Source organism: Leptodactylus fuscus, chromosome 9 (genome assembly GCF_031893055.1).
Source record: "Leptodactylus fuscus isolate aLepFus1 chromosome 9, aLepFus1.hap2, whole genome shotgun sequence".
In the NCBI taxonomy this organism is placed as follows: domain Eukaryota; kingdom Metazoa; phylum Chordata; class Amphibia; order Anura; family Leptodactylidae; genus Leptodactylus; species Leptodactylus fuscus.
The window spans coordinates 57686504-57699816 of NC_134273.1; the positions used below are offsets into that span (position 1 = coordinate 57686504).

The following is a 13313-nucleotide window of genomic DNA, read 5'->3' on the forward strand; positions in this document are numbered from 1 at the left end:
TGAAAACTGCAACCGCAGGAACACTTACACATCAAGGGCTTTTCGGAATCCTATCCTCCTGATGCATTGAAGGAAGTGATGGCAGCCATCTTTACCACGTTAGTAGGCCCTGATAGAGCAGCTGAGATAGGCATTGAAAGAGTTCATAGGGTGATTCGCCCAAAACCCTCTCCAATTGACCCTCCTAGGGATATCATTTGTGGACTGCTGACCTCAGTGGACACTACTGCAGCTAGGGATAAACGACTACTCTCTTATGAAGAATCTGAGATTCAAATTTATCAGCTGATTAGGAGAATCTTTAGTTCTCTTGCTTCTGTTAGGGGGCAACTGCCCCTGGATATGTTGTCGTAGTCCAAATTGATGACGTAATCACGAGCGCTCGGAGAACAGACAGACTGACACTCAAGTATCGTAATCAGAATGTTCCAAAGTTTATTACATATTACTTAGCTTTTATAGAGAAATAATGGTTGTACAGTGTTGGCCAAAAGTATTGGCACCCCTGCAATTCTATCAGATAATACTCAGTTTCTTCCAGAAAATGATTGCAAGCACAAACTCTTTGGTATTAATATCTTCATTTATTTTACTTGCAATGAAAAAACACAAAAGAGAATTGAAAAAAAAAGTCAAATCATTGATCATTTTACACAAAACTCCAAAAATGGGCCGGACAAAAGTATTGGCACCCTCACTATTTATTCTTGTTCTAGAATCTCTACTACAGGCGCTCCCACCCCAATATCCTAGGTTATAAGATAGGACAACACACTCTGGCCTTGCAACTTCCCACTTCCACACCTTTTAAGTGGACATCAAAATCAACTAAATTCCTAGATGTCCAACTGATGGCAGATCCATCTTGTCTCCATGCAGACAATTTTCAACCCTTACTGACAGAAATCCGTACCATGCTATCATCATATCAATGTATGCCGTTCTCTTGGTTTGGTGGAAGGAATCTTATGCAGACTTATACGCTTCCTGAAATCTTATATCGGCTCCACATGCTGCCTGTTCGTCTCCCTCCTCCTCTATTCTTTAAATAAGTCAAGAGTCTTTTTTCCACTTTTCTTTGGCGCAGAAAATGTGCGCATTTGTCCATTAATCTTTTAATGAAAAATAAAGTAGCTGGAGGTATAGGTCCTCCAGTATATCGGATTATTATAAAGCGGTTCAACTGAAACATTGGATGGAACTCACTTTCCTGGGTCCATGCTTCCTAATTGCCTACTTATCAAATTGCACTTTTGAACCATCCTCTCAAGCAGATCTGTGGTTATATGGATCTCCTGTTCACCACTCTAAGTCACTAGACTTGTTTCTGTTACGTGCCTGTGAGATCTGAAGGAAAAGCTGGCTCCCACCCCATGCTCCCTGTAGGCATTATCCCAAATCTGCTTGGGAGGTCAGGTATAGCTTGTCTAAACATTTGGCATCATTTACTTTCTCACAGATTGTTGGAAGTCCTGGATAAGACTGAAGTAGTAGACCCTCCAAAACTAAAGCTGATATCAGACAAACCTTTGTCCTTTCTCCATAAACATCATCTGTCCAGATCAGGTCCAGATGTTCAGGACTGGATTGCAGCAAACAAACCTCGCTTTGATCTTACCGTCTTTGAATGTCCGCTCTTAGCCCAAAACAAACTATTGTCCAAGAAATCTTATGTCTTAGCCACTTTTGTCAATCTGATCTAGGTATCAAAAACAGCTTTCCTTTCCTCCTTGGGAGGCTGAGCTAGCTATCGCCCTTTCAGATTCCCAGGTCAGTCAAATTCTTGCTAATTTCCATGGCTTTTCCTCCTGTGTAGGTCTCCAGGAGACTCACTATAAGTTGCTAACCAGAGGGTATCGCACACTCCAATGGTTACAAACAGGGGTTCACCTAGGGTTTGTGCCGCCTGATGCGGATGTCAGAAAGCAGCCACCCCTCCCCACTCAGAGGGGGTGGGGCCGAGTGGAGGGGGCGGGGCCGGGCTGAGCGAGCGTCAATAGCAGGCAGGGAGAGGACCTACTCTCTGCTAAGCGTGAGGGGCGGCCGCTGGAGCAGCGCTGCGTCCACAGGGCCGCCCCAATTCACCGTTCGCTTCCTGTGCCGGGCTGCCGAGATGGTGACGCTAAGCTAGTCCAGGACAGCTTGTCCTGGACTGGCTTAGGTCAGCAAAAATGCCGCCCTCCCCCGGGGCCCTGGCATAGCGCCGCCTGAAGCGGTCGCTTCAGGTCGCCTCATGGGAGGTGCAGCGCTGGTTACAAAGATGAATTTGTCAGACTCAGATTTATGGTGGAGATGTAAGTCCCAAAGTGGATCTTTATCACACATCTGGTGGTCATGCCCAGTGATTCGCCAATTCAACTACTCAGAGTATCGATACACTTATTGCAATTTTTATGCTGTTATTATACTTGTTCATAATGCTAATTTCCTATTATAATTCTTACTACCATTATAAATAAAATTATTATTATTAGAGATGAGCGAACAGTAAAATGTTCGAGGTTCGATATTCGTTTCGAGTAGCCCCTCAATATTCGATTACTCAAATAGAATATCGAACCCTATTATAGTCTATGGGGGGAAATGCTCATTTCAGGGGTAGGCAACATTCGATCAAATTATACTCACCAAGTCCACGAGTGAGGGTCGGGCTGGATCCTCCGAGAAGTCTTCTCCGTGCAGCGTCCCCGCGGCATCTTCCGGCTGTGAATTCACTCTGCCAGGCATTGGGCCTGGGCAGAGCCAACTGCGCATGCCCGAACTACAAGCAGACATGCGCAGTCAGCTCTGCCCAGGCCCGATGCCTGGCAGAGTGAATTCAGAGCCGGAAGACACCGCGGGGAAGCTGCACGGAGAAGACTTCTAAAGGTAGGAGAAGAACCAGCGTTGATTGGCCGACTGTATAGCATTTGGCCAATCAATGCTGGTTCTGCATCGAACTTTTACATTTGAATAGCGAGTGGTACTCAATCGAGTATTTAGAATACCGTAGTATTCGATCGAATACCTACTCGATCGAGTACTACTCACTCATCGCTAATTATTATTATTATTATTATTATTATTATTATTATTATTCTAAAAAATGTTCCACAGTGGCCCCACACAGTATACTACTCCAGAGCAGCCACCACAGTATAATACTGGGCGCCTTTAGGTTTTTGGAGGGCAGACTCACTTTCAGGTGCCATGATGCATTTGCAAAGCCCCTCAGGTGCCAGTGTAGTATAATGCACCAAAAAGTTATCTAATCTTGGAAACTGCTCTCCTCAAAAAAATTAAGGGATACAGAGATCATTTAGATCAGAGAGATGCTTTGCAAAAAGAAATGTGAAGTGATTCTTTTAAAGAAATGAGCTATTTCGGTGGCCACTGTGGCTCAAAAAGATGTGGATGTAAACTGCTATTTGGGCACACCATAGGGTCCAGAAGGCAAGGATTCAAAAAGGATTTTCATGAAAAACTTTTAATAAAACATTAATTTTCTAAGTCTATTTCCACTTATTTTGAGGTATTGCCTTATTTAACATAGTTACCTAAATTGTCAGATAAAGTGATGTCCTATGACAAAATGGAGGTCATTTTCGGATACAGTGCACCAAAAAACATAAAGATTACGTGGAATAACCAAAATAGCTTTGAATTTTTATTTATTTTTTTTGCAGACCTGTGTAATAGAAATAAAGTTTGTCCAGGACATGTGCACAATTATCAACACTCGAGTTTTCTCTCCTATACACATCCATATTTCTTGCATCCCACAACTCTTGCTTTCACACTTCTCAAATGCACCAAGCATTATACATAACAAAATCAAATGACAAACACTCCAGACCTGTAGGCTCCTTAGACACACTATTCAATTTCAGCCACAATCTTTTTACACGATTACACCTCCAAAAAAGAGGACATAATTCCTCATCATCACTGCAACTTGCATAAGGGACCTGAGCAGATGGTACAATATGAATTTGCATATACAAGGTTTTACTTTCTTCTAGAACAACTCTGTAGGATTACAGGTTGGACTTGATAGACAGATATCTTTTATCAACCTCATGTGCTACAGTATATATAACACTATGTAATGGTTTCTCTTCCAGGTTTTTGTGTATTACAGCAATTCAAAATGATAATCAATAATATTCATTATAATATAAGCTCTATAGTGGACCATGGAGAAGTAATCACATTTCAGTGTATTGAAGGAATGGAGCCAGAAAATAAGCTTGAAGCCAGATGTCAAAGTGGAAATCTAAACTATCCAAGATGTAGTGCTACAAGTAAGTCCAACACATGCATGTGCTAACTCATAACAGCAACCAGACTGTTTATAAGGCTCTACATGCATCTATGTCAGATTCCATCACATTTGATGGAATGAAACAGTGCAGTATGCAGCACTGTTTTTTCCAATACAATGACAGATACCATAATGGAAACCGCTAGACCTAATTCTAGGACAATGGGATCTGGGATGTCTTTCACAGTTGAAATCCTGTTTTTCTTTTCCTGTGATGTAACGGAAAGAAAAATGGAATTTACAATGTACCGTATATACTCGAGTATAAGCCGAATTTTTCAGCCCAGTTTTTGAGCTGAAAAAGCTTCCCTCGGCTTATATTCGAGTCAGCAAAAGAAAAAAAAAAAAATTTTTTTTTTTTTTTTTTGGAGGGGGGGGGGGGTTTATGATCAGCCACAATATCAATTTATAGAATCTCCCATAAAATAGTGCAAAAAATAAAAAAAAAATTAAAAAAATAAATGTTCTTAATCCCTCCTTTCCCTAGAATACATACAAAAGTAGAAAATGACTGTGAAACACATACACATTAGGTATCCCTGTGTCTGACAGTGCCCTGTCTAATGAATATAGGGTATCTGCGGGGCTCCTGTTCCATCGGGAGGGGTTAATAGGAGCACTGCAGATACCCTGTATTCAGCCAAAAAGAAAAATCTACTAATTCTAGTTTGCAATTGCTTGTTAAAAGCAGGACATTTTACAGAAATTTTCGTAACATTATAAATTTTGAAATTTTCTTTTTTCTGACCAGTTTGTTACACAATTTCTCCTAAACACGGCAATACCCCATATGTGGTTGTAAACTACTATATGGGTACATGTTGGCGCTCAGAATGGAAAGTGCTCTACTTGGCTTTTGGAGGGCAGATTTTGCTCGAATATTTTTTGGCTGCCAGATCACATTTGCAGAATCTCTAAAGTACCAGAACAATGGAAACCCTAAAAAGTGACCCCATTTTATAAACCACATCCCTCAAGCAATTAAAAGTGAAAATTGAAATATGCAATTTCATTGCCAATACGTTGAGCCCACTTTGTGTCATCAGAGACATTCACTACTAAAACTATTACAGTAAGTGGGCTATCCCAGGTACAAAAAAGTTGTATATGTGAGCATAAACTGCTTTTTGGACACACAGCAGGGTTGCTGGATGTCATGTTGTTTTCACAGACCCCTGGAGAGACTAGTAAATTAGAATTCCCCAAGAAGTGACCCCATTTTGACAATATGTGGTTGTAAACTGCTGTATGAGTACATGGTGAAGCTCAGAATGAAAAGAGTGCTATATGGCTTTTGGAGGGCATTTTTTGCTGGAATAATTTACTGGTGCCATGTCACATTTGTAGAGCCCCTAAAGTACTGATACAATGGAAACCCACCAAACCGGACCCCATTTTAGAAACTTCACTCCTCAAGAAATATTATCATTTTGAGCCCAAGAGTGCTTCCAAAAAATTAATGTAAAAAGTGAAAATTTTAATTTTTTATAGAAATATACCATTTCAATGCCCAATAGGTTGTACTCCCTTTTTGTCATCAGAGGCATACAGTCCTAAAATTATTAAGTGAGCTATCTTGAGTACAAAAATGATATATGTGGGTGTAAACGGCTGCTTGAGCACTCAGTAGGGCTCAAAAGGGAAACAGCACTGCGCTTTTAAACTTTTGGAATATAGATTTTTCTTTTAGGGGATTTCTGGACGCCATGTTGTCTTTGCAGAGCCCTGGAGGTGCCAGTAAACTGGAATTCCCCAAGAAGCGATTCCATTTTGTTGGGGGCAATTTTAGGGTCTCTGCAAACATGATATAACATCCAACAACCTACAATCTAAATCTGTGGTCCAAAAGCAAATAGTACTCTTTCACATTTGCACCATGCTCTGCGCCCAAACAGCAGTTTATGCTCACATGTATGACACTGTTGAGCCTTTGGGCACAAAAGGGATGGAGCGCTATTTTGGTTTCTGGAGCACAGTTTGGTTTTTGGATGTCTTGCCACTTTTGCAGAACCACTGAATTGCCACTAAAGTGGAATCCACAGACCTGTGATCCCAGTTTGAAAACTACACTCCTCAAGGGATTTATAAAGTGGCGTAGCAAGCATTTTCAACCCTTGGGAGTTGCATCAATTTCATTTCCAGAAATAAATATGCAACTGATAATGAAAAGTGAAAATTGCAAGTTTTTCAGAGATACGTCATTTCAGTGCCCGATATGTTGTACACAGCGTGTATCAATAGAGACACACACTCCAAAAACTGCTAATCGAGTATCATGGGCACAACAGCTTGTGGGGAATTAATCTCTGATGCAAGCTGTGTGCAACATATTGTGCATATTAATGCAAAAAGTGACACATAGGAATAGAATGTTAGGTGGGAGGGTGGACAGTAATTGGTACATACAAGTAAAGAATTCATCAGTTCACAAGGTCCTTATCAGTTCAATGAGTGGTCTTTATGGCTGCTTTTTATCAGTGATGAGATGACTTTTTCCTGTACAAAGCCATAAACCCAGGTGACAGATTCAATCCCTCCTGGAGTGTGTTGAACAGGGTCATCAACTTGTATTCATAAATCCTTCTCTCTCTTGGATTTTAAGTTTTCCCTTAAAACCAAAATTTTCATGTCCTTGATGATATTATGATCTTGATTGCAAAAGTGTTTTCTATTGCAGGCTTCTCTATGCAGCCTGTAATTTAAATGCCAGTATTTTACAATGTATACTGATTAGACTATCTGGGGTTCAAGAAACCTAGGTGGTCTAAAAATGAAATACATAAAATATAAAACACATACTCGGGTCTAAAAATATTTTTTTACATATGCTGAACAACGTAGTGGGGAAAAAAAACAAAAGAGCCGAAAAGTCATTTTCTTGTGCTTTTTTGTGCTCCCGGAAATCCGTCCCCGATGTCCCTGCAACCTCTGACCTAGATCGGTTACGGCTGGTTGAAAATCCAGGAACGCGGGAAGAAACAGATTAGTAAACTTTCTCTAACAGATTCCTTGACTGAACCTGCCTAACCTCAGAGTAACGTCCTTACAAGGACACCCCTTACTGGAACCTAAAATAGATTCCCTACAGTTACCTTAACAGTGGGCTGAGATGTAATAAAAGAAACAAACCAAGTATTACTACTAGTGGCAGATAACAGAGAACAATAGCTGTTAAGCGTAGTCAGGCAAGACCAGTGGTAGATATTGGTGAGCAATAGAATACAAACATTAACAAGGAAACTAAACAGGCAAGGAACAGGAAGGGTAAGGGAAAACAAAACTTAAGGGCTATAGCAAGTGTACAGATAAAGTATATAGAACCTGGAAGTTTGCAAACAGAAACTGAATGCTATAGCAGGCATATGAACATGGGGGAGGGCACCTAAATAGGAACAGAGATACAACCCCACCCTTTAAAGATAGGAATGACTGGCCAGACAGGCTGCCAGTCAAACCAAAACCAAGGAGACAACTTAATGTACTAAAAACAGCCAGAGGAGTCTCTGACACGCCTCCAGGGCATGCGCCGCATAGCAGGAAGGTCGTGGCGTCCCCGAATCCTGATATATTTTTTCAAAGTTTTGGATTTCTTTAAAGGGGTTAAAACAAAAAAACTGTATAAACTTTAAATTGCTGGAATTGCACCGACCTATCGAATACAGGTGACCTATAACCTTGGCTGCACATTGAGCACAGCAGTATGTAAGAAAGTCATACAAATGTAGTTTTTCTCCAATTCCACCCTATTTTATATTTTTGCCAGCTTCCCAGTACATTATACAGAACATTAATTGTTCCAGTACAAAGTATGAAGGAAATATAAAAAAATATATGGCTTCTGGAAGGCCGGAGGCAAAAATGAAAATGACAAAATTGTAATTTGTCATTTTTACAGTAACTGTAAACGATAAGAAATTTAAAGAAAAGCATTCTCCAATTCTCCAAGACTTCATAAATGTAAATTACGTCAGAATATAAGAAACTATAAATATAAGTAACTTTGTAATATATCTTATTTAAGGAATATGTTCCCTTTTCCATTTATCAAGCTGATTTTAGCATATTGGTTACCTGAGTCTGCAGCTGATTTGGAGGCCACGACTTGAGTCTCCCCACTAGTTAGACTCATTCTTTTGGACTTAACCAGTGGTGGGAAAATGTAACGGAATGCTGATACCCCAACACCAGGAGCTGGCGGAAGAAAATAAAGAAGAATCCGAGGTAGATGTCCGCCTCAAATTCCTCTTTACTTTCCATTGTCCAAACAGGTTGTATTTACATTCCAAAACACCCAATTTTGATGGTTTGTATGAGTTACTCCAAAAGGGGCCACTGGGGCTCTGTCGCTCAAGGGCCCACACAAACCTGGAACCAGCCCTGTGTTCAGCATTTGACTGAGATTGTCGCCTGTCTGATGACTAGGATTACATATGTATCACAAGGGCAGTGCTCGTTCTATGAACTTGTTCTAAAATTTGTTTAATTCTTACCTTTTAGAAAGCTGCGAAACTCCAAAAATCCTAAATGGATTCATCAGATCTGAACAACAGGCCAGTTATGACTCAGGCTCAAATGTCGAATTTGATTGTAATGAAGATTATGTAATAAAAGGAAGTATAAATGTTAAATGTGAGAATGGTAAATGGAGCGATCTACCAATATGTCAGAGTAAGTACAGCATAATCGAGATGCTTAGACATACTGAATACCTTGTGTCAGGGTCTGGGGTTGCTAGGCTGGGTGGCTGGGTGGCATAGATACACAAGTCCCATTTCTTTTAGTCCGAAACAAAGATAGAGTTTATTTTCACTCAAAAAGGTAGTGCAGCAACAAAATACAAAAAATAAATCCCTGCCCAGGTAGGCTCTAACTAAACATAGAATAGGTTACCTCACCTAGAATAACAGAAATCCAACAGGACACAGCTCCAAAAATATGACCTCTCTGTCAGCTCTCCAGCCAAACTCTGCCAAGAGTATGCTGCTGGAGCTGACTTCTTAAACTTCCTTGACGAGGAGACTCTCTGCAGATGAGTTGCTGCCGGAATATCCCCAAAGTGTGGACTGGAGAGGGGTGGAATGACAGGTCCCACTGCCAACCTACCTGTCATTCCTAAAAATCCAGCCCAGTACTGAGCAGTTACCAAAATTCTCAGCAGACGAAAGTTGTCTGCTGAGAACAAACATTCCTTCTGGAGTTTCCTCATCTCACCCACCCGAGTAGTCTGGGTGAGATGTACACCCCCTCCATTACCTGACCAGCCATCGGCTTACACTTGTAATAAGATTAAAACCAAAAAACTTTCCTTTTTACATGTTTTTCAGGTCCATGTAAACTTTCTTTAGAGGAACTTACTAAACGTAACATTCAGCTGGCTTCCTTGGAAGACTTTAATCTTGATAGAAATTTTAAACATGACACAGAATTAACTGTTACCTGCAAGAGTGGATTTAGACGACCGAATCAAGGGGGTTTGTGGATTGTATGTGAGGATGGGAAATTTAGTTATACCAGATGCTTCTCTGGAAGTAAGTAACATTTATTGTTTCTTGGCACCTTGTGATATTTATCCGTTTTGTGCTTTTTAAACTCATCATTTCTTATTAATTAATAATGTTTCTGTATTTTATCTCATTGCCTTCAAATGGTTGTCTTACAAAGAGCTGTGCCTGCACCTTCACTGCCAGGTACCAGCTGTATTATATAGTTAACATCAGTCTGTCATTGCCATGTTCAAATATAACACCATTCCCAGCAGAAAAAAACCCTTAGATGTTGCAGTCAGTCTCAACCACAGAATCTAAGAGGTTTACAGACTGATTGCCCCATTGGTCCAAGATGATGCCAAGACAGCAGTGGCGTAACTCTGTCTTCTTAGTCTACTGAGTACTAATGTCTAATATTAATAATTGTACTGATCTAAAGAATAAACTTAACTGAAACTGAAATTTTTGAGAAAAAAAGAATATTGCCCAATTTTGTTTGCTAACAGACCTTGAGCAAAGGTAAGTGAATTACCCCCTTTCTTACCCTTCAGAGATTCCCAGATGGCCTAAATTTCACCTTTGGAATTGTTTACAAAATCAAGAAGTTTGCCTTTAACGCTAGTCTTTTTTAGTAACTACGACCCAAATTTAACCTTGTAATTTTTTTAACCGTATTGTCAAGATTTGAAATTCTATTATCAGCCACATCAAGTCTCTACAGATGTTTATTCACATCTGCATGCATTAAATTCACCTTCTCTTTCTCTTTCAAATTGCCCATCTGAAGGGATAAGTCAGCAATGGAACACTTTGTTTCACAACTTGAAACATATCAGTCAGACTGACACTGGGTTCACACCAGCGTTCGGTCTCTGTACTCAGGTTTCCGTCTTCTGCAGGCAGAAGACGAAAACCTGTCAGACCGGGTCCGGCCAGGAGCACCGGTGAGCGTTTTATGCGAAACCATTTTTTTTTAAACCGGACACAAAGTCCTGCATGTCTGACTTTGTTTCCGGTTAAAAATAAACGGTTTCACCGCGGAGAGCATAAAACGCCCACCGGCACTCACGGCTGGACACTTTTCAAACCCATTCAAATGAATGGGTTTGAAGAATGCCTGCAGGTTTCCGTTTCCTACCTAGTTTCGGGCAGGAAACGGAAACCTGTATAAACGGAGAATGGGCGCAGATGTGAACGAGCCCTAAGAGGTGGGTCCACTCTTCTAACTCGTCTATTTCTCTCCTACCTGTTTCCCTGCTACAATTCAGTCCTTGAATTAATGGACACCTAGGAATAATGTGTGTTTCTCCAATCTAGTTACAGCATCTCTGATCTTTTCCATTTGGGGTGAGGCTGGAATTCTGGGGTTTCCCTTTTTCGTATCTGTTTGCTTAACCATACTTTTATACCCCAGTTTAAAGACAGACAGTAGCATAAGGGGACAAATAACCTAGAAATTTACATAAATCCAAGTTCTTTCTGTGATTCTTCCACTTGGCCAAAAAATTACTAGAGATGAGCGAGTAGTGTTCGATCGAATACTACGGTATTCGAAATATTCGTACTCGATCGAACACTACTAGCTGTTCGAAGTTTAAGGTTCGATGCAGAATCAGCGTTGATTGGCAGAATGCTATACATTCTGCCCATCAACGCTGGTTCTTCTCTTACCTTTCCGAAGTCTTCTCCGTGCAGCGTCCCCGCGGCGTCTTCCGGCTGGAATTCACTCTGCCTAGGCATCCAGCCTAGGCAGAGCCGATTGCACATGCCTAGGCAGTAGTGCCTAGGCAGAGTGAATTCCAGCCAGAAGAAGACGCGGGGACGCTGCACGGAGAAGACTTCAAGGAGAATCCAGCCCGACCCTCACTCGTGGACTTGGTAAGTATAATTTTATCGAATTTTGCGTACCCCTGAAACGAGCATTTCCCCCCATAAACTATAATGGGGTTCGAAATCCGTTCGAACAGTCGAACAGTGTGCGGCTGTTCGAATCGGATTTCGAACCTCGGACATTTTAGTGTTCGTTCATCTCTATTAATTACACTTAGCTGTAGACAACTTGGTAGTAAGTTACTGGCTATAAATGTCCACATTCATAAAACTATTCATATTTGAAAGCAGAAGAATCATTCCAAGCTATTCTAAATGGACAGAGATGGACATAGTCTATCAATGCTGCTGATCATATAATTAGAAAATATTACTATATTATCATATGATCTATAGAAATTCATTGGTCAGTGACACATACTTTAACCCCTTTTTTAGCTCATTATTAAATAGGTAATAAGTGAAATTTCCAACTATTCTATTATTCTATAATTCCAATAGTTATTAGTGCAATACTTTCCTGCAGGGTTAGCCACTCAGCCGCAGTAACATTATTACTTCTACTTTATTCCTCTCATACTGTAAATCTTAATTTCCAGTCTCCAGTCTATCTTGTAGCCTTCTCCAAACACTCCATTAATCTATTAATAATTCTGAACTGCCCAAGGAGATTCAAAAGAGCCTATATGTGGCTGTGACTAATGTTATATGATGCCAAATATCTCCAAGTGCCATTCTAGAGCCTCAGTAGGGCTGGTCTTAAAGGGGTTTTCCAGGCAAAAATATATTTCTTTTTCAAAAAGATGTTAGTGTTATTAATGGGTTAATAAGTGCATCCATATAACTTTAGCAGTGTTTTGAGTGATTTCTGGGTTTTCCTGGGAAGGCCTAGCATCTTTCGTATTTGTTTACATGGTGTAATTCTGATAGTTGTAGGCTCTCACACTATCTCCAGCTCATTCTCGCCCCCCCCCCCAACACACCCTCCCTTTCTTCCTAGCTATTTCTCCCACTGTTAGCCTTTCCTTAGTCACTCAGCCCACCCCCCTCCACCTTCCTACTTCCCACTCTATTATACTTTACCTGTCTTCTTCCTTCTGTCGGGAACGTGCAGCACTGTGTCTGTAGACCTCAATACTTCTCTATTGCGCATTCTCCCAGCTTCAGAGCTTCTATTGCGCATGCGCGCGTCAATGTCCTCAGGGAAGGAGGGGCCATTCGCCCGGGGAGGGAAGCCCAGGCAGTAAGAAGATGGGTCAGTATGATAATGTGGATGGGAGGGGGAGTAGTAGTGACGATTAGAGATGAGCGAGTACTGTTCGGATCAGCCGATCCGAAGAGCACGCTCGCATAGAAATGAATGGACGTAGTGAGCCCGCGGGGGGTAAGCGGCCGGCCGCCATCAAAGCGGAAGTACCAGGTGCATCCATTCTTTTTTATGGAGTGTGCTGTTCGGATCGGCTGATCCGAACAGTACTCGCTCATCTCTAGTGACGATCCCTTTCCGGAAATGGATCACCACTAGATAATTAGAATATGTCGCTGGGGCAGTCACATGACTGTCTCAGGCATATGGGTAACTATACATTTTTGATAATCAATGTTATTTAGAAAGTAGGAGAAGTAAGGGTGTTTAGATTAGTGCAAAGAAGAAAAATTTGTCTCAGCCCGTATTACAAAAATGATAAATGTCT

At 41.0% G+C, this 13313-nt stretch overlaps 1 protein-coding gene across 1 annotated transcript in view; it reads left to right on the forward strand.

Annotated features, from left to right (window-relative positions):
- The window catches only part of LOC142217853 (coagulation factor XIII B chain-like), a 155945-nt gene that overhangs the window by 123385 nt on the left and 19247 nt on the right, over window positions 1-13313 (forward strand). Inside the window, exons 8-10 of the mRNA XM_075286173.1 lie at window positions 4104-4283; window positions 8801-8971; window positions 9628-9831. Of these exons, the coding sequence (XP_075142274.1) occupies window positions 4104-4283; window positions 8801-8971; window positions 9628-9831 (555 nt within the window). The remainder of the gene's footprint in view (window positions 1-4103; window positions 4284-8800; window positions 8972-9627; window positions 9832-13313) is intronic.